The sequence below is a fragment of the Aptenodytes patagonicus genome, chromosome 2 (assembly GCF_965638725.1).
Source record: "Aptenodytes patagonicus chromosome 2, bAptPat1.pri.cur, whole genome shotgun sequence".
Lineage (NCBI taxonomy): Eukaryota > Metazoa > Chordata > Aves > Sphenisciformes > Spheniscidae > Aptenodytes > Aptenodytes patagonicus.
Window position 1 is genome coordinate 26,249,672 of NC_134950.1, and position 22,703 is coordinate 26,272,374.

General features: G+C 43.4%; 1 protein-coding gene and 1 non-coding gene across 2 annotated transcripts; both read left to right on the forward strand.

The window, feature by feature from the left end:
• The first annotated feature begins 286 nt into the window (after positions 1–286).
• On the forward strand, positions 287–368 carry TRNAS-AGA (transfer RNA serine (anticodon AGA)). Its single transcript has one exon. It is a non-coding gene; the product is annotated as a tRNA-Ser (tRNA).
• Positions 369–577: 209 nt separating this feature from the next.
• CFAP418 (cilia and flagella associated protein 418) lies at positions 578–12,136 on the forward strand. The gene is made up of 6 exons (XM_076329383.1): positions 578–717; positions 2,243–2,342; positions 4,803–4,873; positions 5,391–5,456; positions 6,276–6,371; positions 8,332–12,136. The coding sequence occupies exons 1-6, from the start codon at positions 578–580 to the stop codon at positions 8,489–8,491; spliced, it is 633 nt and encodes a 210-aa protein (XP_076185498.1). The 3' UTR covers positions 8,492–12,136.
• The last annotated feature ends 10,567 nt before the right edge of the window (positions 12,137–22,703 follow it).

The following is a 22,703-nucleotide window of genomic DNA, read 5'->3' on the forward strand; positions in this document are numbered from 1 at the left end:
TCACATCACCCCATGAGGAGACATGCCCTAAATACCAAACCATAATCCTCACAGTTGTATCAGGTAACGTTTCCCTAAAACGTTCCTGACGGCGGCCTGGCCGTGCTCCTGCGGCCCGTTCTGAGGCGGCTGGCCGGGACAGAGCGGCTCAGCCTGGCTCCGTTCGGCGCGGCGGCCCGTTCTGAGGCGGCTGGCCGGGACAGAGCGGCCCAGCCTGGCTCGGTTCGGCGCGGCGGCAGTTCGGGTAGTTAGAGCTAGTGTGGCGCAGAAATATATGTAAGTATGTGTAGTCGTGGCCGAGTGGTTAAGGCGATGGACTAGAAATCCATTGGGGTCTCCCCGCGCAGGTTCGAATCCTGCCGACTACGGGCGGAGCCTAGCGGCTCTGTGCGTTTTTGTTTTTTTTTTTCCTCACTCCCGCTTCCCGGGGTGGCGGAGCGGCAGGCGGGGCGGGCCGGGGGCTCGGCTGCGGACGAGCTCCACAGGCGCCCCACAGGCACCCCCCACACCCCGCCGGGCACAGAGACTCCGCCCCTGCCGGCGCGGGGCCGCCTTGGCAACCGCTGGCGGCGGCAAGATGGCGGACGACTTGGACCGATTACTGGATGAAGTGGAGAGGCGGCTCTGCCGCCTGCCGGAGCGGGGGGCGGCGGGCGGCCACCGGCACGGCGTCAGCGAGGAGGAGGAGGAGGGGGCGGCGGCGGCGAAGGAGGGCAGGTTAGCGGTCCTACGTCGGTCCCGGCGCCCTCACGCACCTCCCCGCCGAGCGGGCGGCCGCTGGGCTGGCGCGCAGCCCGCCCTCGGGGGCGGGAGGGGATCGGTGTCCGGCGAGACCCGTCAGGAACCGAAGATACCGAGGTTCGGGAACGGAAACGCTGGCCGGCGGTCAACGAATATCCCCTACCGTCCTTATTTTTAAACACCTCAGTCGTGTGCCAGCGAGCTGAGTTACTTCAGATAGTCTTTGTCTCTCGGGAGTATCCCAAACCTCGGATTAAATATGGCGTTAAAAGCTCCACTAATTTGCTTGTGAGTTAGGATCAAGGGTTACTTAGCTTTGTAACTGATCTCGTGGTATATATATAAAATATATATAAATCTTGCAACTTAGAGCAGGAAGAACTTCAGCAATAGTATCAATCAAACATTCTGTTGATACTTCAGTCATTTATGTATTCTGTTCATACTTTTTCTATTAACTGTATATTCTACAGTAAGCGCATAATTTACACCCTACACTTTCATGTATACACCTCACATTTCACAATTTGAAAAAAGATGGTCTGAATACCAACAGTTTCAGTCATGACAGGGTCACTGCTGACAGTACTGCCAAGTGGTCTGCCACACCGCTGCCTGCCCTCAGGTTTCCATCCCAACCTGCACAGGTGTCTTTACTTGCCCTCGGGTTTCCATCCCGGCCCTCACTGGTGTCTCAGACTCCGGTTGGAAGGTCTGTGTACCAGAGGGGCTTGGCCAGATGTCTCCACAGGTGGGCTGCTGAGCGCTTACCCAACAGGCATCTCAGAGTCCCAGGCAAGGCTCTTGAAGAGCCAAATGACTAATACAAGACCTACAAGCCCACTACCTTTGGCCACGTTACTGGACTTCCCTCTTGTTTGCATAATGGTTAGATGAGCACCTAAGTTTAGTCAATCTAATTACAGTATTTTAAAAAATTACAGAGTTTTCTTCTTTCTCAGGAGTAGAATTGTTCTTGATTGGTTGATGCAGCAGTATTACAGGCCTCCCTTTCCTTGACAAAGAGCTAGCAAACAGCAGACTTGAGTGACAAGACTCCTCACTTGAGTGAAAGCAAAGTGCAGGTGATCTCTCTAAATGCATACAATTTGGCAGGAATTCCTTCAGAACCCCTGCAGCTGTATAGCATGAGGAGAGAACTCCCTCTGACCTTTTTATATTCCTGCTGCTGAAGATTAATGTGAAAAATCAGGGCTGTCCAATTTGTTGCTCAGTAAGTGCAGCATGGGCTATATTATCATAGTTTTATTCAGGGTTGGAAATAAAAGAAGCAAGCAAAAGTAAGACCTATGACAGGACAGGGACTGAAAGGCATCATCCTGCAGTTTACATCTGTCCAGTCATGATTTGCATGGCCTACCTTAGATACTACAGAAATATTAGAAGAAAAAGTCTGTAACTAATTTTATGTTTTAATTTACAATTCTTGGAACTGCTCTGGTCATGCTACAGAATGAAGGCTCATTTGTTTGTTTTTCAGATCAGCTAAACTGTTAATGAGTGCTGGCAGCAGTGAAGAAGATATAGATGATATTATTGATGAAATCTGCAACGACAGCAGCTTTGCCAAAACACCTCTGGTGAGTAGGAGTCTGGAGAAATGCAGAACGGATGAGGCTCAGCGATGGAAAGAAAAGCACCGTAAACTACAACCGTTTTAAAGCAAAAAATGGACTAAAACAACCTGTAGGATAAACTTGGAAAATAAAGCAGAAAGGAAAATGCAACAATCCTATAGTGAGGAACAGGAGAGGTATAAAGGGATGGTCTTACCCAGGCAGTTACAGGAAGTTAAAGGAAATGCTAGTTCAAGATAGAGCACAGTGTCAAATATCACAGAATCACGGAATGGTTGAGGTTGGCAGGGACCTCTAGAGGTCATCTGGTCCAGCCATCTGCTCAGGCAGGGCTACATAGAGCTGGTTGCCCAGGACCGTGTCCAGACAGCTTTTAAATATCTCCAAGGATGGAGACTGTACAGCCTCTCTAAGTAACCTGTTCCAGTGTTTGACCACCCTCACAAGAAGTAAAGAAGTTTTTTCATGTGTTTAACTGGAATTTCTTGTATTTCAGTTTGTGCCCATTGTCTCTCCTCCTGTCAGTGGGCCCCACTGAAGAGTCTGGCTACGTCTTCTTTATTCTTTCCCGTTATGTATTTTTATACATTGATAAGATTCTCTTGACCCTTGTCTTCTCCAGGCTAAACAATTCCAGCTCTCTTAGCCTCTACCTGTATGTCAGATGGTCTGAGTCCTTAATCACCATTGTGTCCATGTCTCTTTTGTACTGGGCACAGCACCCCAGACATGTCTATGAGGCCATATCTGGAGTACTGTGTCCAGTTCTGGGCTCCCCGGTACAAGAGAGAGATGGAGCTACTGGAGAGCCTCCAGCAAAGGCCCATGGAGATGATTAAGAGACTGGAGTATCTTTCATGTGAGGAGAGGCTGAGAGAGCTGGGACTGTTCAGCCTGGAGAAGAGAAGGCTCCAGTGGGATCTTATCAATGTGTGTAAATACCTGATGAGTGGAGTAAAGAAGGGGCCAGACTCTCCTCTGTAGTGCCCAGTGACAAGACAAGAGGCAATGGGCACAAACTGAAACACATGAAATTCCACCCGTACACCAGAAAACACTTTTTTACTGCGAGGGTGGTCAAACACTGGGACAGGTTGCCCCAGAGAGGTTGTGGAGTCTCCATCTGTGGAGATTTTCAAAACCCAACTGGACACAGTCCTGGGCAAGCTGCTGAAGCTGACCCTGCTTTGAGCGGGGGGGGGGGGGGGGGGGGCGGTGTTAGCCTAGATGATCTCAAGAGGTCCCTTCCAACCAAAATGATTCTGTGATTCTGTCTCACCAGTGCTGAGTGGAGAGGAAGGATCACCTCCCTTGACCTGCTGGCAATGTCCCTCCTAATGTAGCCCAGGATGCTGTTGGCCTTCTGTGCTGCAAGGGCACACTGCTGGCTCATGGTCAACTTATCATCGACCAAATTTCCCACGGCCTTCTCTGCAAAGCTGCTTTCCAGCTGGTCAGCCCTCTGTGTTCTGCTGCATGAGGGTTATTCCTCCCCAGGGGCCGGAGTTTGCATTTCCCCTTAGTTGAACTTCAAGAGATTCCTCTCAGCCCATTTCTGCAGTCTTTTGAGGTCCCTCTGAATGGCAGTGCAGTCATCTGGCATACCAACCACTGCTCCCTGTTTTGTACCATCTGCAAATGACTTCTGTTGCGTGACAGCAGGAGATGGAGATGAAGCCGCAAATTTACATCGTCAAGACAGTCATAATGATAGAAGACACAGAAGATAGATATTCATTTAGGTATCACCAGTAGAAAATTGTGTTATTTATACTTAATAACCCCCTGTGCAGATTCTCTTACTTTCATGAGTGACGTTGGTTTTGCTTTGTTTGTCTTTGATTTCTAACAGAGTGGCTAAATCTGAACCAACAAAAAACACTTGTATACCACAATACGTATGTCTGAGTGAGAGAGAATTATGTCAGTAAATCTGTATAATTTTATTATTTTATATCCCTAGGACTTCCCATTTAGGATCTAGAATTCTAGTATTTTAGAATTCAGATAAACTGTTTTATGTGCAGCAAATAAGAAACTTTTCAAAGACACTTTATCTTTTTGAATAATTTAAGTCCTTGATGTGTTTTCAGTAAAACAAAAGCTCGAAAACATTGAGGGAGAAGGTTCCTAAATTAAAACTGTTTTTAAAAGCAAAATTATTAAGAAGAGGGCATGAAATACTAAGTCTTGATTGTAAAGTAAAGTGATCATGTGGTGTTGAATTCCTTCAGGCAGAGCTGGGAATTCAGTATGGGAAGAGAAGCCTCATTCCTCATTTATCTGTTACTTCAGCAGCTTTTGTCTCAAGGAGCCTCACAGAAACCTGAGCAAGAAAATTCCGAAATTCTTATTCCCCTTCTTCTGTGACTGAGATTTTCTAGCTCCTGCTTATTAAGTAAAACAGAATATTGTTACCTTGCTGTAATGCTGCCTTTTATTCTTTGATTACTTTTTAAATAGAAATTGAAGTCTAACTCTGCAAGTCTCACACCTGAAAGCAATAGTGCTGTTGTACAAGCTCATAGGAAAAGGTAAGTGAAAAATGGTTTGGCTGGTTGAACATAGCTTGATTATAGCTTGTTGTTAGTCTAATAATATTACTACTGTTTAATCTGTGTTGTTATTAACTAAGAAAGAAACTGAGTATTTAGAGAAGCACTCTTTTTAAAGAAAAACAAAGGTAAACAAAGATAATTTTGAAGAATTACTAGTGTGCTTTCATGTGGTCAAAATTATTTATTGTAAGTTTATTTAAGTTATTGAACCACAGCTTTCTTTGCCTTATGGACATACAGATTTATCACATGCTGCAATATATAGTCCCATGTATATTTGGTATAGAGAGTGGTTGTCATCATAGAGTTTTTCTCTGAACACCCTGGTAATGAAAATTTTAAAATTCTATACTTTGTAATCATTCAGATGCTTTGCCTATATTTAATAAATATTATTTTAGAAATACCATGCTGTTAAACTAGGAGAAGCATTATACTACTTTCTCCAAAATGTTTTGCTATAATTTAATATTTTTTAATGAAATCCATATAGATGCTGTCCAGTGTACCTGGGTGGAAGCTCTTCACCATATGGCATAGGAACAAATATTTCAAAAAGGTAGGAAACGTGAAAAAAAATGTCCCGCTTGCTTTATCATTATTTTTATTCAGAACTGTGTTTCTGTGGTGGTACGGAGTTCTGCATTTGAACTGGACAGGACAGCCCTATATTCATCTAAATATGTGGCTGCCTGTAACTGCAGTTGAAGTCAGGTGGTCCCTTCCAGTCCTCTGCTATTGACCACTAGATCTTTTGTTCATCTGAGGAGTTGAAAGATGTGTGCAAATGAGACATGAGACTCCAAAAATCAGTAACATGTAGTTAAGGAAATCGCTGCTGTAGAGTATTGTTATTTTTCCCTGCCTCTCTTCAGCTTTCTGTGTGATGCCGAGTATGTGACTTAAATCAGTGGGCTGGTTTAAATCATCCCAGAGCCTGAACTGAAAATAGCCAGAGTGCTTTGCAGCTGCAGCTGAACGTAGCAGGAGAGGTACTTTAAAGATTTATCGCCAACATCCTATAGAACATTATTGCATTTCCATGTGGGATTTTTTTGCAGCAAGTAATTATGCACTTGATGCGTATTTGGATGCGAGTCAGGTGCCATACCAGTGAGGAAGACCAAAGAGAATATATTAAGAGATTATCAGTTTATTTTATGTGTTCAGTGAGGTTAGGAACCTGTAAAAATAATACATGATCATATAGTTAAAACACATACCATAATGAATGTGCCAGAGATGTAAAAAAATTAAGATTACAGGTAACCTTGCTTCTAGTATTTCTGAGTGAGTGCTGTGCTTTAAAACAGTTACGATCTGTGTAGCTTCTCTGATTGTAATAAGCTCTTGGAGCTTTCTGTCCTTTTTTGACCAGAACATGTGATCAACTACGTTGTACTGCTTGCGACTTTCGTGTGTCACTTTTCAATGACTACATCTGGGATCAGTCCTGTGATTATCTTTTTTTCAGGTATGTCTGAGGTGGGTTTGGTATTAGTATTGTGTTACTGTGCTTTGGGGCTTGATAGGAATGGGAAAGGTGAAAAGTCGTGAGCACTCCTGTGTTACCTTAAAAAGGAGCATGTGTGCAACCTGTTCGGTGTTCAGGTGGGAGAGTCTGCAGGGAGAGGGATGCAACATCTCCCATAATCTGCTTTCATGCCTTTCCATTTCTTCCCCCACCACTCTCCCTCTCTGCTTTTAAAAAGAATTCAAGTTTCATGGATCAAAAGGCAACTTTACTGCTGAAATAAGCAGATAATCTGTGTGATGGGTTGGCCTCTGGTGTGCCATTGCAGGATGCCTACAAAATAAATGCAGACTGTTCAGCATGTACTTCTGACCATACCTTCAGTCATACAGACTGTGAATGTTCGAGTCGGATTTTCTTTTTTCCAGTATCAAGTATTATGCTGTCATGTTCAGTGAAAATCAAATAGTTCGATTTCTTAACAGACTTGTTTTTGAAGCAAGGTTTGGTTAAATGGAGGGGTGGGATTTTTGTTTTCTTGTTATATTGTGATGTCTTTGACTTCAGTTATTTTTATTTTTTTTAAGACTTAAAATTAAGAAGTTCCTATTTCCAGTTTCTCTAAAACTGTATCTAATGCCAAGACTTAGTGAAGGGTAATGTAGTAGGCATGCTCCTAATACAGACGTCGAATTTGAATTCCTCTTATTTTAGTAAAGTCTTCGTATTGCCCGTTAACTGACGGAGGTCGTGGATGTGTTCGGAGTATGTGCTTGGCCACCAGGGGGTGTGGCAGCTGGAGTAGAACAGTAATGGATACATCATCTCCTTTTCCATTATTTTTCTTATATTACATGTTAGGTTTTTCCTGTATTTGCCTTCCAGTTTTGAAGTTTGTATTTCTCTCTGAATGAAAATTTTGTTTTCCCATTACTTAAAGCAGTGTTAGAAATACAGTGCTGCATTAGTCTCCTGAGATGAGTTTGGTAGCTGGAAAGGTTAAATAGATGATTCTTTTATTTACTCGAAGTCTAAGTTACCTGCTTCTGAGATGTTGAAATTAATTAAGTTTAAAAAAAAAAAGACATGAAAGGCATTAGTATCAGATACTTGTAACATTGATTAAAATCTGTAATCTTTAGCAAGATATTTAGCTATTTATTTTGACTAACCTGAATTTTAAAAAGCAAACTTTAAGATTAAACATTTGCCTTCCATGCATAGGTGTCTGACCTCTTTTTCAAAAAATTCTTCCTTTGATGTTTGTTTTGGGTTTTCTTTATTTAGCTGGGCTTGTTAATGTTGGTTTTGAGCAATTCAGTGGCCAGTGATTGATGGCCAGGAGGAGCTCATGAGAGCAGGGATAGTTAAAATGCCAAATTTTCATTTGTTTTTTGAAACAACTTGGTTTTGTAACAGCCATGCTGATTTTTCATTTGTTGTGGTTGATGTTTGCACAGGAATTATTTGTGGTTTGATGTACATTCTTCTCTCTGATGGCCATTTCATTTCAGTCACTTTAACAATCATCGTGAGTAACAGTTCCTGATGAAAAGTTTAACTCTGTAGTTGTACCCATTCTGCATAGGAATTCTTACAGTAAGTCTGGTAAGATAAATACATTTTTGGATAATTTCTTAACACACGGATTAACGCTACCTGGTTTTCTTCCCAACTCTTTCTCTGGAGGCTGGCACAGGGTTTCTAAACCCAACAGAGAACATTGCTTACAAAAACATCAATCTCCAGTTGATGTGAGTATACAGCAACTATGCACCGAGGGTGCTCTCAGGAAAGGATTGTGTTCAAAACAGAATTTAAACATATCCCTAAATTAATTCATAACAGTGGTACTCAGAAATGTTCTTAAGAGCTTTTCTGAATTGAAATGGCCTCATGAATCTTTCTTCTTTAAAAAAAAAAAATGCATGATCCTAAACTGAATTCACTTGATTGGCAGGAATAACATGCCTGAGCTCAGTAAACTAAGAGCAAAGATGATAAAGAAGAAAGGAGCACGAGCATATGCTTGTCAGTGCAGCTGGAGATCCATTGATGAATTAACTGACCTCCAAACAGACCAGCAGCTTCGGTGGGTTTGTGGTAAACATGCAGAATGAAGTCCTCTTGTGTGTGGTACCTACTTGTGTGGAAACAGGTCATAAACTCAAGAGTTTTCTGAGAACAGATGGAAACCTGAATACTTATATCTAGAAATAGATTATAATACCCTGACTTCAACCTGAAAACTTTTTTTCAATTTAAATGTCTTGCAAGCAATATGGGGTGTTGAATTATTAGAAGAAACAACCAATTTGGAGGCTTTCTGGAAGGTAAATAAGGTTAAAGCTCATACTCAGTAGTGTTAAAGAAAGGAAGAGATAATAGATTTAGGCATGGGGCAAAGCACCTTGAGACTGCTCCTCGTATCTAGCAGAGAGCCTTATTTCCCATGTCTGCAAAATCTTGGACTCAAAATGGTGGGTTGGGATGCAGCCATGACACACAAGCGTATGAATTTCTGTACGGAAAATAATACTGCTGTTCTGCTTTGCTCATAGCTGTTAATGAGCAAGTGGTTGTAGATCTCTTAAAAAATTACTGTGAGATCAGCTCTCACCTCGAAGGTTTCAGCACACCCCAAAACTTTATTTTACCCACCAGTAGCCAAAAACTGCAGGTGCTGGAAATCTCCTTCTAGTTCCTACTGCTTGCTTCAAAGCACTTTCTGCTGACTAAAGACTTTTACCACAGTGAATTTCTTGGACTTCCCTTCAGCCTTCACTGCAAGAGGTGAACAAGTTACTGTGCAATTATTAAATATTGTGCAATTTTAAAGAGATTCTGAAGAGTATATGACTCTTCTATCAATATTTGCAAGGGAAAAAAGGCTGAGGCTTTTAAGAGTGAGAAAATATATATATCCCCACTTTTTTTTCAGTTCCACTTAGCTTTCACTTCAGCTTCACTTCAAAAAAGTACATATTCAGAAAGTGTAACTGTCCTGTTTCAACACACTCCCTTCCCCCAGTAACATTGTAAAACTACTTCCTGTATCACGTTACTTGGTGAATTGTCTTGATTACAGTTAATGTCACTATAGTTTATGAGCTCTTTCTTTTCATTATGTATAAATAACACAGGAGATGGATTTGGGTTTTGGGCGGGCAGAGAGGAAGGAAAGGATTACCAGTCCTGGCAATTACTACATTGAAAAGTGTCTCAAAATACAAAGTCTGTCAGTATTTTTGCTATGCAGTATGTGATACTGTACAGATAAATTCAAAATCACTTACTTTGTGCAATTTTAGCTATGCAGAGCCATTTCTCTTTTTGTGAAGTGTTGCTCACGGCCCTAATCTGTACATTGTCAATCTGTTCTTTTTCTGAGCTTTTCCAAAACAATTGCATGGTCTCTCTTATAGAGGTCATTTCTCGAATCTGTCGCTTTGTCTGTACCCCTCTGGAAGAGCAGATCCCGGTAGTGACCAGAGGCATAATGTACTCTGCATCCCGCTCACCTTCCCCCTCCGTGAGTGTTTTTTTAGAACCTGCAGAGGACCAGAAGTGTGCCTGGGACGCCGGGCAGTGCTTAGGTACGCAGTGCTTCTGTGCTCTCGAGTGCCTGTTCCAGTGCCACATGCGGCCTTGCTAGTAGGTTCAGAGGTGAGTTGGCTTTGGAGAGGTACTGCTTGGCATAATGGTATAGATATATTTAGGGTCATGTATTGTTTTCAATGCAATTGGTGTTTCAGGCTGAAGTTTCAACTGCTAGAGTCTAAAACTGCAGGTTCAGGAGAAGGACAGACCCAGAGACCAGCTGTTTAATGCTCAATCAGCTGCTGGAAGAGGTCTGCTTGCCTTTCTGTCCTTTGTGAAGAGATAGCCCCCGTGTGGACTGTAAGCAGTAAGTGTTCCTGGGTTTTCTTCAGGTGGGCCTGAGCGATTTCCATTCCCAGAGAACATCAGTGCTAATGGTGAGAGAAGAACCCAGCAGTAGTATGTAATTTATTAACAAGCTCTAGAGAAGAAGAAACCTACTTTCCATTCTTCTTCTTGAAGAAGAATGCATTTCAAAAAGTGCTGAGTTGCCTTGGCTTGCCTGTTCCAAGGCCATTTGAAACTGATGACTAAGTAGCCCCACAGGATGCTCTTTTGGCCTGGATTTGCACTGGAACCTGTGCCACAATGTAGGGAACAAGTAAGGCCTGCAACTTGTGAGCAGGAAACGGGGGGGGGAATCCTAACATCTTACTTGAGCTGGAAAAGGAGCATGTCTCCTGTACCCTGTTTTAAACAAACCAACAGAAATAGTCACCCCCTCTGGAACAGTTCGCACTACCAAGCGTGTTGGAGCAAATCGTGTGGAAACAAAAGTTCAAGACATCCGTTCTAGTGATTTTTATGACAAGAAGACAGCCTGCAGCACTTGAAAAGGGGAGGCTAGGAAGGAATTGAGACAAAAGGACTAAAAGCGTAGGAGAAGTAAAAAATATTAACACCAATATCTATTGACAACATTAGTCAGCATTTCTCCTAGGTCACCTCATCCCTCAGTCTTCTGTTAGCCCGCAGAGCTGTAGAAAGAGAGTTCTCTTTCTGGGTAGAGATTGTTGTCAGGCGATTGTATCACTAACGCCATTAAGACTGTACTCTAAGCACTGGAAATGTTAGAAGAGAATCTTAGTTGGTAAATGTAAGTGGAAACCTGTGCATTCCCCTGAAATCATCGTGTTTATTCAAGAGTAGTTACTTGTTTCTGGCCTTGGTCAGAATGGTGGGATATGACAGCTCTTTGTCCAAGTGAAGTTTTAAACGCGTGCAGAAATAGTGCTTATTGGATTGTTTTTCATTACAGGATTTAACATATTTCTAGACCTGAGAATAGTTACTATGTCATTAAATATAATTGTTTTGTTGGAAAGAGGAGTGGTATTAAGTATTTGATTTCCCTTGCTGTGCTTTCTTCAGTTACATGTTATAAACCACTCCAAAGTCCTCAAATGAAAAGAATGTAAAGAAAGGTAAAATTGGAGCTTGAATGTTCATTTGATGAAGGTATTGTAAGATAGCACAAGGTTTTCGAAATGTATCCCAGACCCTAAGTGATACTTCCGTGTCGGTTATCTGAGATAGCAGGGATTATGTAAAGAATTTTGTTGAAGAATGCCATTCAGCTGTTGTCAAACGGAAGTACTGGAGAACAGTTTTGCTAAGTATAAATGCGACTATTGTTTTCCTCCAGTTTTTTACTTTGGAAGAAGTAATACTATTTCTGTTTGTGAAATGGGCAACGTGAAAACTTGAGACTTTCATTTTGCTTGGGTGATATGCTTGGAAATTTTCTAGCCTGCAGCATTAGTCTGCAGCAGATCCCTCAACAAAACAAAAGCAACGGAGGATGACAAAATGAGAATCCATGCAAAAGCATTCACCTGGAAATGTAGTTGGTGGTTTAATGCCACACCAGCTTTTCTCAATCTGTCTTCCTGCAGTACTTCTGGATAGGAATCCAATTCTGATGTAGATAGTACATTTTGATAGCTTTTCTTTATCAAATTTTAATGTGCTGTTCTAATTATATCTCACTTGTTTTACCTGTAAACTGTGGAGGGTGTCCAACCCAGATGCTGAATATAGCTCAGAAGAGAAATTGTTAAGGATCTTGCCCTGCCATAAAATTTAACTTAGAGAAGCACAATAGCATTACATATTGCAAGCTCTGCATTGTATAAAATTGAATAAAGATTTCGTTTTTCTGAACGCCCATTTGAGTTTTGTACTGAAGGTATTCCGCAAATGCTAGGCACTGGAAGCTGCAACTTGCTGAAAGGCTGACCACTTCTCTTGTTTCCTGACATGTGAGTCTTTGGGTCATGTAACCAGCATATGTGGTAGTCACACAGTAGCGAAGGGACTGTGTTGGGAGCTGCGTAGGCAAATTTTCCTTCCTGCCAGGCTCTTTTTGCACAAGACCTGACCGGTTTTGCCTGTTGTGTGACACCCGATAACTGCAGACAGGGCAGCCTGGAAGGGGATGGAGTAAAGGAGTGTCAGGTGCTGCTCATTTGTGAGGGCCACATACGATGCCTGGGACTTGGCATGTGTGCTTTGAGGAAAGTGTTTTTTCAAATGTCGACACTTCAATAAAATAAAAAATTGGAACAAATCTGAATTGTATGTTGTGTGAATTCTAGTGTGCTGTTCCTATCCAAGAGAAGCCTTATGAAAATGATGTAGGACTATGTTTTCTCTGACAGAAGGGTTATGAAATGCCCTTAATACAAAAAAGTTGTCCAGCTCATAAGAAACAGTAAGTACTTGGATGTTTTCTCACATCAGTGGGGATGCACCAAATACCTGGGAAGTAAATGAGCTTTAACATTCTTAACCAGGTAATGCGAGGAGAGCACATTAAATTAGAGAGCTCGTAAAGGTGGATGCACTTACCACATTTCTTGGATGTTTACCTGGGATAAAAGATGGAGCCGGTTGCTGTGGGAGGTGGCATATAGCTAAATTTCTTGCAGAGTGGGATGCTGGTACCTTTGTGTATCAGTCAAGGCAGGTTATCACAAGCTTCCTACTGGTCACTTAAAAGAGGGAGAACAGTCAAGGAATCACAGCGTTTGCTGTCCCCTAGATCTTGCTGTAGAAAACTGTTCTTAGTACCAGGAAGAAGTTGCTCCACATATGGGAGCTGGAGCAAATCTTGTTTCTCCATCATGAAGAAATGCTGCGTGGCATACGTTAGAGTCACAGACATAAATATTTCCTATACTCCATTCTGAATTTGGATGCCGGGTGTTGGTGCTGTTCCGGCAGTAATTACTTCCCAGACGTAGTGGGCAGTGTGGACTCAGTGAGAACAGACAGAAAACACCTGCTGCCTCAGGAGTACACCTGGCTTACCTTACTCACGACTGGCAATGTCACAGTGCGCCGTTAGAAGGTAGTGCCCATGTATGTTTAATTCACATTGAAAACTTTTATTCTGTTGTGTTAGGTGTGCTTTAAAAGTATGTAATTTGGGGTAAGATGTAATTATACGATCTAGTCTGCAGAGGGCAGAGCAACACCACCGAGTGTTACAGTTCAGGCTTCTGCTTCACGAATACAAGCTCATACTTCTTTTTTTCTACAATAAGAATAATGAAGGTTTACATTCAACCGACCAAGGCTTCTTGCGTTTGTTCTCTAATGGTGTAATTACAAGCGGGGTAGCCAGATCTGTGGCAACTCCATTTGATTTTTGTGTGACTTCATCCAGATGGTCCTCAAGTGGTCCTTGACCAATACTGAAGCAGATTAACTTTTTTAGCTGTCAGCTAAAGAAGCATAAAAAAATGTATGTCTGTGTGTACATATAGATAGATAGATAGATAGACACATAAGTGTACGTATGTTTATCCTCTAACAACATCAGTACAAGAACTAAATTGCCTTCGGGATTTACCTTTCACCCTGCCCAAATTAAGTTTCCCTGAAAACGTTAAGCGGTTTGGGCAAGTAGAGGTTGTGTACTTTAGGATCTCATAATGCCCAATACAAAATTTGTATAGCACATCACTCAAGATGTGAAAAGATGGCAGATCTTAGAAAGAAAATGGTAAAAGGCCAAGATTTAGAATTGCCAAGCAATTGTTTCTATGTCAGAAAGCCACGCAGAAGACCAGAGATGCTGCAGAGCAGTCTGAGTAATGGCAGTGAGAATCGTCCAAAGACCTGCATCCTGCAGTTCATCGGCCATGAGCCCTGGCTAAGGTTTTGGTGAAGAGTGAGTTTTAAACCATTGTGTCAGCTGCACGTTTGCAAACGCCCTGCTTCCCATGAACAGACACACATACAGAGCGGTTCTTTCACTTTGAACGCTCTTCTGATTCCTTGGGAATCCAGTAAGTCTGAATGTACAGAGCAGATTTACAGTGGATGGAAGTAAACGTGATCTCTGATAACCGGTGAAGTTGTGTCCATTTCTGTAGAAGTGATGATGTGCTTTTAACTAGAAGCACAAACATATCTAAACCATGAAACTAGAGTTTGCTTATTTTACTGGTAAAATAGGGAGTATCATCTAAATTTAGCCTAGTTATGCCATAGGTGAGTGATCTCTGTAACACTTCATTTTTTACTTCCTTCTTTCCCTCTAATAGGAGAAATAGTTGAACAAAATTTTTAGTAGAGAAAATAGGAACCAGCAAGGCTGTGTAGCACACTGTAAGAGGTTGCACACAGAAAAGTTTTGTGAGAACATTTTTTCAGGCAAGAAAGAAGACATTGTTTTTTGTTTGCTTCTAAACTAAAGAAGACACACCTAAGTGAAAGAAACAAAAATTGCATTCTACAGGGGGAAGTTCAAATGCCCACAAAAAATTGCCAAAAGCAAGGACAAAAATTCCTATGGGAGGTGTCCTTTCTAGAGTCTTTTAGGATTGCAGTTCCAGGGGCTGGCCCAGAAGATGGGGGTGGATCCACACCCCCATCCACTGCCCTTCAGTCACTTCCATCCCAGGAACCTGAGCTGCATAGGGAAGCAAAGTGCAGGAGGGACTTGATCCTCAGAGGGTACCTGCTTGCTTCCACATGAGGATGTTGTGGAACACGTGAGCTGACTGTTGTTCATTTGGGTTTGTGGGTTTTTCCTCTAAAATTTGTGAGAAGGGTTTCCTGCAGTATTTTGAAACCTGTTTCCTGGTGATAGGTTTTAGATACAAAAGCTAAGACAGTCAGATATTATATTTAGATATTATAGTCAGATACTATATTTAGATGTAAGAGCTAAGATATTCAGGGCTGCTAAAATCCTCTTAGCCAGTGGTTTATAACTGTTATTCAAATATGAGCAAATTATCTTGAAGTTTTTCATGAGAGTTTAGTGAAACTGAAACTCTTACAGCCTCAGAGCTTATACTAAAGAACTGGGAGGAAGAGAGGAGGAAGACATTTTCATACCGGTCAAACAAATGTATAATATTCTAGCTCCAAGTACCTTAAATACATCTGTTTAAAAATGTAGTTGTCTACAGAGGGGAAAAATATGTTAAGTAGCTCTTGAATGGTGGTAGGATACTTATAAAGCAGCCATAGAATTTTTCAATCTCTATTTAAAGGTAAGCAATATGGCCTTACTCTAAGACAATGCAATATACGCGATAGTAATTAAATACAGTGAGCATACATCTTTCAGCTATTGCAAAGCAGCTTTGGAATAGTCAGCAATCTGACCATGCTCGGAAGCCCGTGTCCTGACCGCCCCAATGTAAACAGCATTCACAGGAAGGGGGAAGCAGCTACCAGAGACAGGAAGGTTGAATTTAGCATCAAACTCCTTATCTAGGCAGAGCGGGCTGCTCAGGATGCTGGTAAGAAAAAATGTACAAATTGCTACAGCAGACTGTGATAGCTGCCTGGCCCTTCCTGGGAAGACCATTCACGTCGATGTAATCAGGGTACAATCTGGCACGTGCAGATGGGTTTAGGAAGAGATTATATCCTGGGGCCAGTTATCCAAAATAATGCTTACCACGGTGTATTATGGTCTCATTCAGTCTTGGTTGCCGTCACTTGCAGGAAGAGATTGATCTGCGTGCTGAAGTAGGAGGGTGTGTGTCTTTTAAAAATAAAAACTTTATCATAGTAAGAGTTATTATTAGTCTTATTAGCCCTAAAGAAATATAAGCCTTTCCTGAATCCTAATACGCACTGCAATATCTGGTTTAATTTTTAGATTATAGGTTTTATATCAGAGCTGGCACAGCTCTGGTTCCAACCAGAGAGATAAAAGCTGTTGTGGCATTCTTTTACGTGCTTTGAATCAGTGAGGCGTCTTGTTTACAAGTGGAAGATAAGCGACTTCAAAACATTCTTTGCAGTGTAATCGGTTGCTCATTAACATATGATGCCCAGTTTCCTTTTGCTTTCTGTGTATATCTTGGGAAATCCATCTGCTCTGCGCCTACAGCACAGCAAGGCACCGTTCAGTCAGTACATGCTCCTTTGTGGCTGAAATGAGGAGTTAACACAAAATCGTAGCGTCCTCTGCATTGATTTTCCTATGAATGATGCCTCTTATTTCTCCCATCTTCCCCAAAGTATACTGCAAAATTATTTCAGATTTTTCTCAAAACTTTATTCAAACTAAGATTGAGACCTGGAAACACTTTAAAGCAGGCTTTTAGTTGCATCTTCCCACATATGTCTGAAACACCTCTTTTCATTTTTTTTTCCATGCTAGATATATATTTAGTTCAATTCCAGTAAGGAAGGCTGGAAACAATTAAACTATGAAAAAGGAGAGTGGTATAAAAGTCTATCCGTGTCCTGAACAGCAATAAAATATATCTGTCCTGGGTAATTGCAAAAAGAACATTCTGGGTTTGAATTGCTAAAACAAGTTAAGCCAGGAAGATATTGGGGTCCATCTGTTCTGCTAGCTGAATGTGGGTACCGCACATCACCAATCTCCTGAGCACAGGAGGATACGCTGACACAGCCGTCAGCAGTCTTAGCACCGAGTATCCAGCCAGGTGCTTCACGCCAGGGTTGCTAGTGTAAGCTAAAATCCTTAATCTCTCTGGTTTTTGCAAAAGATTTTTTTCCCCCATGGTATATTGGAAATCCCTCCTAAAACCTGGAGAGCATTACTTCTTTATAAAGAATATGTTTGTAAAGTGGATAATTTCCAGATGTCAAATGGTTTCTCAGACCTTGCAATAACAATTCACTACTCGGGGTTCTCGGCCAGCGCTGGGCATGTGGTTACCTTGGGTATTTTCAGGATCCATCGTAAGGCAAATGACACCTTTAAAGAGGGGAAAAACAAACAGCCTAATAGGCACCTCACGGCAGAGAGCACCTCATCAGGTTTGTCCCAACACATTCTCACGTCATTGTTCGATAGGGTAACAGGCCATAAAAGAACGAAGCAGCTACTTTCCTTTTCTGTCAGATGTTGCAAGTTACTCATATTTCCTGTTCTGCCATTTAAAGGACTAAGGGCTGAAAATGGGAGTTCATTAACTTGTCTGAAATGAAATATTTTCCTTTCTTTCTACAGCCACGTTCGACTGAATGACATAAACACAGGCCTGGAAGGCATCTCCGAGGAGCGGGTAGTGCCTTCTGCCCTGAGACAGGACTATCCGTACTGGAAGCTCAGGCTGAACCCTGGTGCAGGTTGCCACCAGAAATCTCCCCCCAGTCTGCAGGGGAGCTGGATACAGTATACGTCAAAGAAAGAGAGACCAGGAGTTTCCATGCCGGCTGCCCAGCAGGTCCTAGGAGGGACAGGAGGAACACCCCTCTCTCCCTGCTGCCTGATGGGTTGGGCTGTATTTTAGCCAAGAACAGAAGTACGTGGGAGAACGCGGGAGAATTTCAATAAGCTAGCACCAGTGGTATTTAGGCACCGAATCCCTCTCTGTATTTTTGACAGTCTCCCCTTAACTGAGCACATTCACACTTCAACCATTTAAAAATAAAACATTGCTTCCCACACTTTTTTTCTTTCCTGTCGGCTGTTGTTTTCTTTACAGACTTGAAACTATGTTTATTCATCCTTCAGAAAAAATCTTATCTTGGTCTGGACGGCCTGGGGAAAGCTCAGGGCACGCTTGCAATGCAAATTTTGAGGAAGTAAATTTAGTTTCCCAATGAGTCTTACCAATTCAACTGTTGCATTTGACAACCATCCTTCTAAACTTTTGATGAAGAAAGAGCTTGCTGCTCTGGGACATGCAGTCTAGTGCTGCAGGCCCTAACGTAGCTTTGCACCCCAGGAGGTCACAGGCCACATCTGAGAGGCCCAAGAAAGGTAAGTAAGAAAAGCAAGTCTGTTGTCAACAGCCTTAAATTTGCTGTGCTGGAGTCTGTACTGCTGGGGAAAAAAAAATGTAAGGGTTTGCAGATTGCAAGAAAGGTCTCAGAGCAAGGCCATAAGTCAGGCAGCAGTAGCTGTTGTGTTTTTCAAAATACAAAGGCAAAGTCTTCCTGAAATGCAAAGGTGTTTGCAGGAAAATCTTTTCACTCTAATATATTCTGACTCAGCACCAGTATGTAAACTATAGACCATGAACATACTTACACACAAACGTCCTCACATGAGTTCCTGCCATCCAGGTAGGTGTGGGTGAGCACTGAGGAGCCTGCTTACTGGAAAAGCACACCTGAGGAGCTCCCCTCGCTCTGCTAATTATACTTTAAGAAGCTTTGATGTACAGCACTGACCCATCCTGCCAGCTGCTGGGCTCCATTTTTTTCTTCGGGCACCTTAAATGCAAAGAAAGGGGCTCCCAGCAGGAGCTCCTCGGTGGTTGCTGCCAAAAGAGTAGCAATGGGTTTGAAAGGAGAAGGAGACGCTGCCTGGGAGATGAAAGCCAGCAGAGATCCTTCCATGTATCCTCCTTCCCTAAATCCCACACAGGTAGCAGGGATTCAGGGCTCTCTTTAGTCTGGAGAAAAGGAGGCTGAGGGGAGACCTTATCGCGCTCTACAACTACCTGAAAGGAGGTTGTAGCGAGGTGGGTGTCGGTCTCTTCTCCCAAGTAACTAGCGATAGGACGAGAGGAAATGGCCTCAAGTTGCACCAGGGGAGGTCTAGATTGGACATGAGGAAAAATGTCTTTACTGAAAGAGTGGTTAAACATCGGAAGAGGCTGCCCAGGGAAGTGGTTGAGTCCCCATCCCTGGAGGTATTTAAAAGACGTGTAGATGAGGTGCTTAGGGACATGGTTTAGTGGGCATGGTGGTGTTGGGTTGACGGTTGGACTCGATGATCTTAGAGGTCTTTTCCAACCTTAATGATTCTATGATTCTACCTTGTAAGAAGAAGGAGCCTGTCAAGCCATGAGTGCGCTGAGCCTGGGGAAGGCAGATGCCGGCAGCCAGAGAGGCGGAGAAGAGGAGAAGGAGGAGGCAGGCTGCACTTTTTAAAAAGTTCAGGGAGTTCAGACAATGAGCAGTCACATGTATTACTTACCTTTTAAAATCTCTCCATAAACTGCTAAACATTAAAAAAAAATTAAAGATCACACCTCTTAGTAAGGAAAGCAAAAAAAGATAAAGAATCTAAGAATTAGAATAACCTACAGCCACAGCCTTAAATCAGTGTAAATAAAATGTGGTCCTGACCCAGAGATTTTTACATCTTATAGCCTTGAGAAATTATCTTCTTTTGATTCATAAAATAAATCAACATGATGCAAAGAGCATCAGGAACTTAATAGTTTTGAGAGGAGTTGATGCTAAAATAAGGTACGGGGGCACTGAAACGCCTCCCAGTAGGATGGCCTGACATGTGGTTGTGTAATGGGGATAAGTACAGTATTTCTTTGGAGCATTAACCTGAATTAAAGGATGAAATGGCTGGGCAGCTGGGCAGGGATCAAGTGACACTCCTGGTCACTGCTGAGGCCTTGATAAGTATTAGAGAAATTGCAAGACCATCATTTAAATATGGAAACTCTCACTGAGGAGCGCAGCAGTTTTCTTGCAAGGGATTTCTTCTCCCTGCAGGACCAGATTGGCTCTCAGGGCAGCCATGGCTGGGAAGGAGGGGGTTCAAGGCGGGGTTCAGCATCCCCCTCATCGCATCTGCACCCAGCGCTTGGACGGCATGGCTCTTGTCTGGCCCTGCTTACCCCGTGGACTGCAGTGGCTCTCTGCAGAGCCAAGTGGTGCTTTCCAGGGACAGCAGCTGGACAAAGCATTAGAGACTGATGCAAAACCAGTTTATTGTGCCTATTATGCAGCTGTGTCAGGAGTTACATACCTAAGTCCCTGTGCATCACGGTGGGGGAATGCTCCCCGCGCAACGCTGCTTGTTGTCAGTAATCCCCTCAACTCGCTGCTCAAAATACAGCATGCGGCAGTTGCTGCCACGCCATGGAAAAAACGTGGTATGCACCAAAGTTACGTAGAGCCTGATCTTCATCTGGGGTCAGGCCATGTAAATCAGGGCGATGCCTGCCACAGCTGGTCCATCCCTCTGGAGGCATTCCTTCCCGTGAGAGCGGAGGCAAGGCCACACACCTACGGGAGGCACTGCTTTAAATCTGGAGCCCTTCAACAGAATTATTCCAGATTTTCATTGGAGAGCTAAAATCTGAATTTAGCCAATAGCATGTACACAAATGCCATTTGTTTGAGTTAAATCCACCGGCTTTGCTTCAGTTTGAGAGATACCTCCAAGGAACAAACCTCTCCACATGCTTTGCCACTTGAAAATGGATTTTAAGATGCTACTGCCTGCATAGGACCTGTAACAAACTGTGCCCTTGCAGAACTGCCTTATCTGGCAAACAACGCTGCTATCATCAGCACAAACTTAACCCTGTCATCTCCGTGATAACACACTAGATAGGCTTACTGCAAAGGCTGCCCACCAGAGTGGTATTAGCCCTCAGTAAAGGGAAGACTGGTCTTTGTGTAAGCATATTTTTAAAGCACATTTTCAAATTATAGAAAAAAGACAGTCAAAGTTCTTGCCCACTAGATGAGGATTTTGAGGCTCCCAAGTGTTGGCTCACTCTGTTTCCTCACCGCACCAGCAGCCCCAGGTCTGCCAGCTTTCCTCTGCTGCTGACGTCAATACAGCCCTGTCCTGGTTTCGGCAGGGATAGAGTTAATTTCCTTTCTAGTAGCTGGTACAGTGTTTTGGATTTAGGATGAGAACAAAGTTGATAACGCACCGATGTTTTAGTTGTTGCTAGGTAATGCTTACACTAGCCAAGGACTTTTCAGCTTCCCATGCTCTACCGACTGAGAAGGCTGGAGGTGCACAAGAAGCTGGGAGGGGGCACAGCCAAACTGGCCAAAGGGACATTCCATACCATGTGACGTCATGCTCAGTACATAAACTGGGAAAGCTGGCCGGGGGGGCCGCTGCTCGGGGACTGGCTGGGCATCGGTCAGCGGGTGGTGAGCAATTGTACTGTGCATCACTTGTTTTGTGTATTATTATTATTATTATTATCATATTATTATTATCATTTTATTTCAATTATTAAACTGTTTTTATCTCAACCCACGAGTCTTTCTAACTTGTGCTCTTCCAATTCTCTCCCCCATCCCACCGGGTGGGGGGGAGTGAGCGAGCGGCTGCGTGGTGCTTAATTGCTGACTGAGATTAAACCACGACAAGCCCCATTGTTTTGTTGCGGCGACTTTCATGCTTATGTCTTCTTGATGGGATGAGCAGGGCTGGCACACACATATCCTCTCAACCATCACCACTGCTAGCTTCTGGGGGGGCTTATGCTCTCAAAACCAGCTCCCAGAATTGCAACAGAATAAGGCCTGAGTCAAATCTAGGTTCAAAGGGGGAAGAGGATAAAACCAGGCTCACTAGAGATGAGCCTAGGGGTAGCATGCCAATGCTGGGGGCGAAATTGATAGCCCAGCTCAAGTGCACCCACACCAATGCACGCAGCATGGGCGGCAAACAGGAGGAGCTGGAAGCCATTGTGCAGCGGGAGAGATATGACTTAGTCACCATCACAGAAACATGGTGGGGTGACTCTCACGATTGGAGTGCTGCAATGGATGGCTATAAACTCTTCAGGAGGGACAGGCGAGGAAGGAGAGGCGGTGGGGTGGCTCTGTATGTTAGGGAGTGTTTCGATTGTCTAGAGCTCAACGATTGTGATGATGATATGGTCAAGTGTTTATGGGTAAGGATGAGGGGGAAGGCCAACGAGGCAGATATCCTGCTGGGAGTCTGTTATAGACCACCCAACCAGGATGAAGGGGCAGATGAAGCGTTCTGCAAGTGGCTGGCAGAAGTCTCACAATCGCTAGCCCTTGTTCTCGTGGGGGACTTCAACTTCCCGGGCATCTGCTGGCAATACAACACGGCAGAGAGGAAGCAGTCTAGGAGGTTCCTGGAGTGTGTGGAAGACAACTTCCTGACACAGCTGGTAAGTGAGCCTACCAGGGGAGGTGCCTCGCTCGACCTGCTGCTTACAAACAGAGAAGGACTGGTGGGAGATGTGGTGGTCGGAGGCCGTCTTGGGCTTAGCGACCATGAAATGATAGAATTCTCGATTCTCAGTGAAATAAGGAGGTGGACCAGCAAAACCGCAACCATGGACTTCCGGAGGGCGGACTTTGGCCTGTTCAGGATGCTGGTTGAGAAAGTCCCTTGGGAGACAGTCCTGAACGGCAAAGGGGTCCAGGAAGGCTGGACGATCTTCAAGAAGGAAGTCTTAAAGGCACAGGAGCAGGTTGTCCCCATGTGCCATAAGAAGAACAGACGGGGAAGACGACTGCCCTGGCTGAATGGGAAGCTCTTACTGGGACTCAGGAAAAAAAGGAGAGTTTACCACTTGTGGAAGA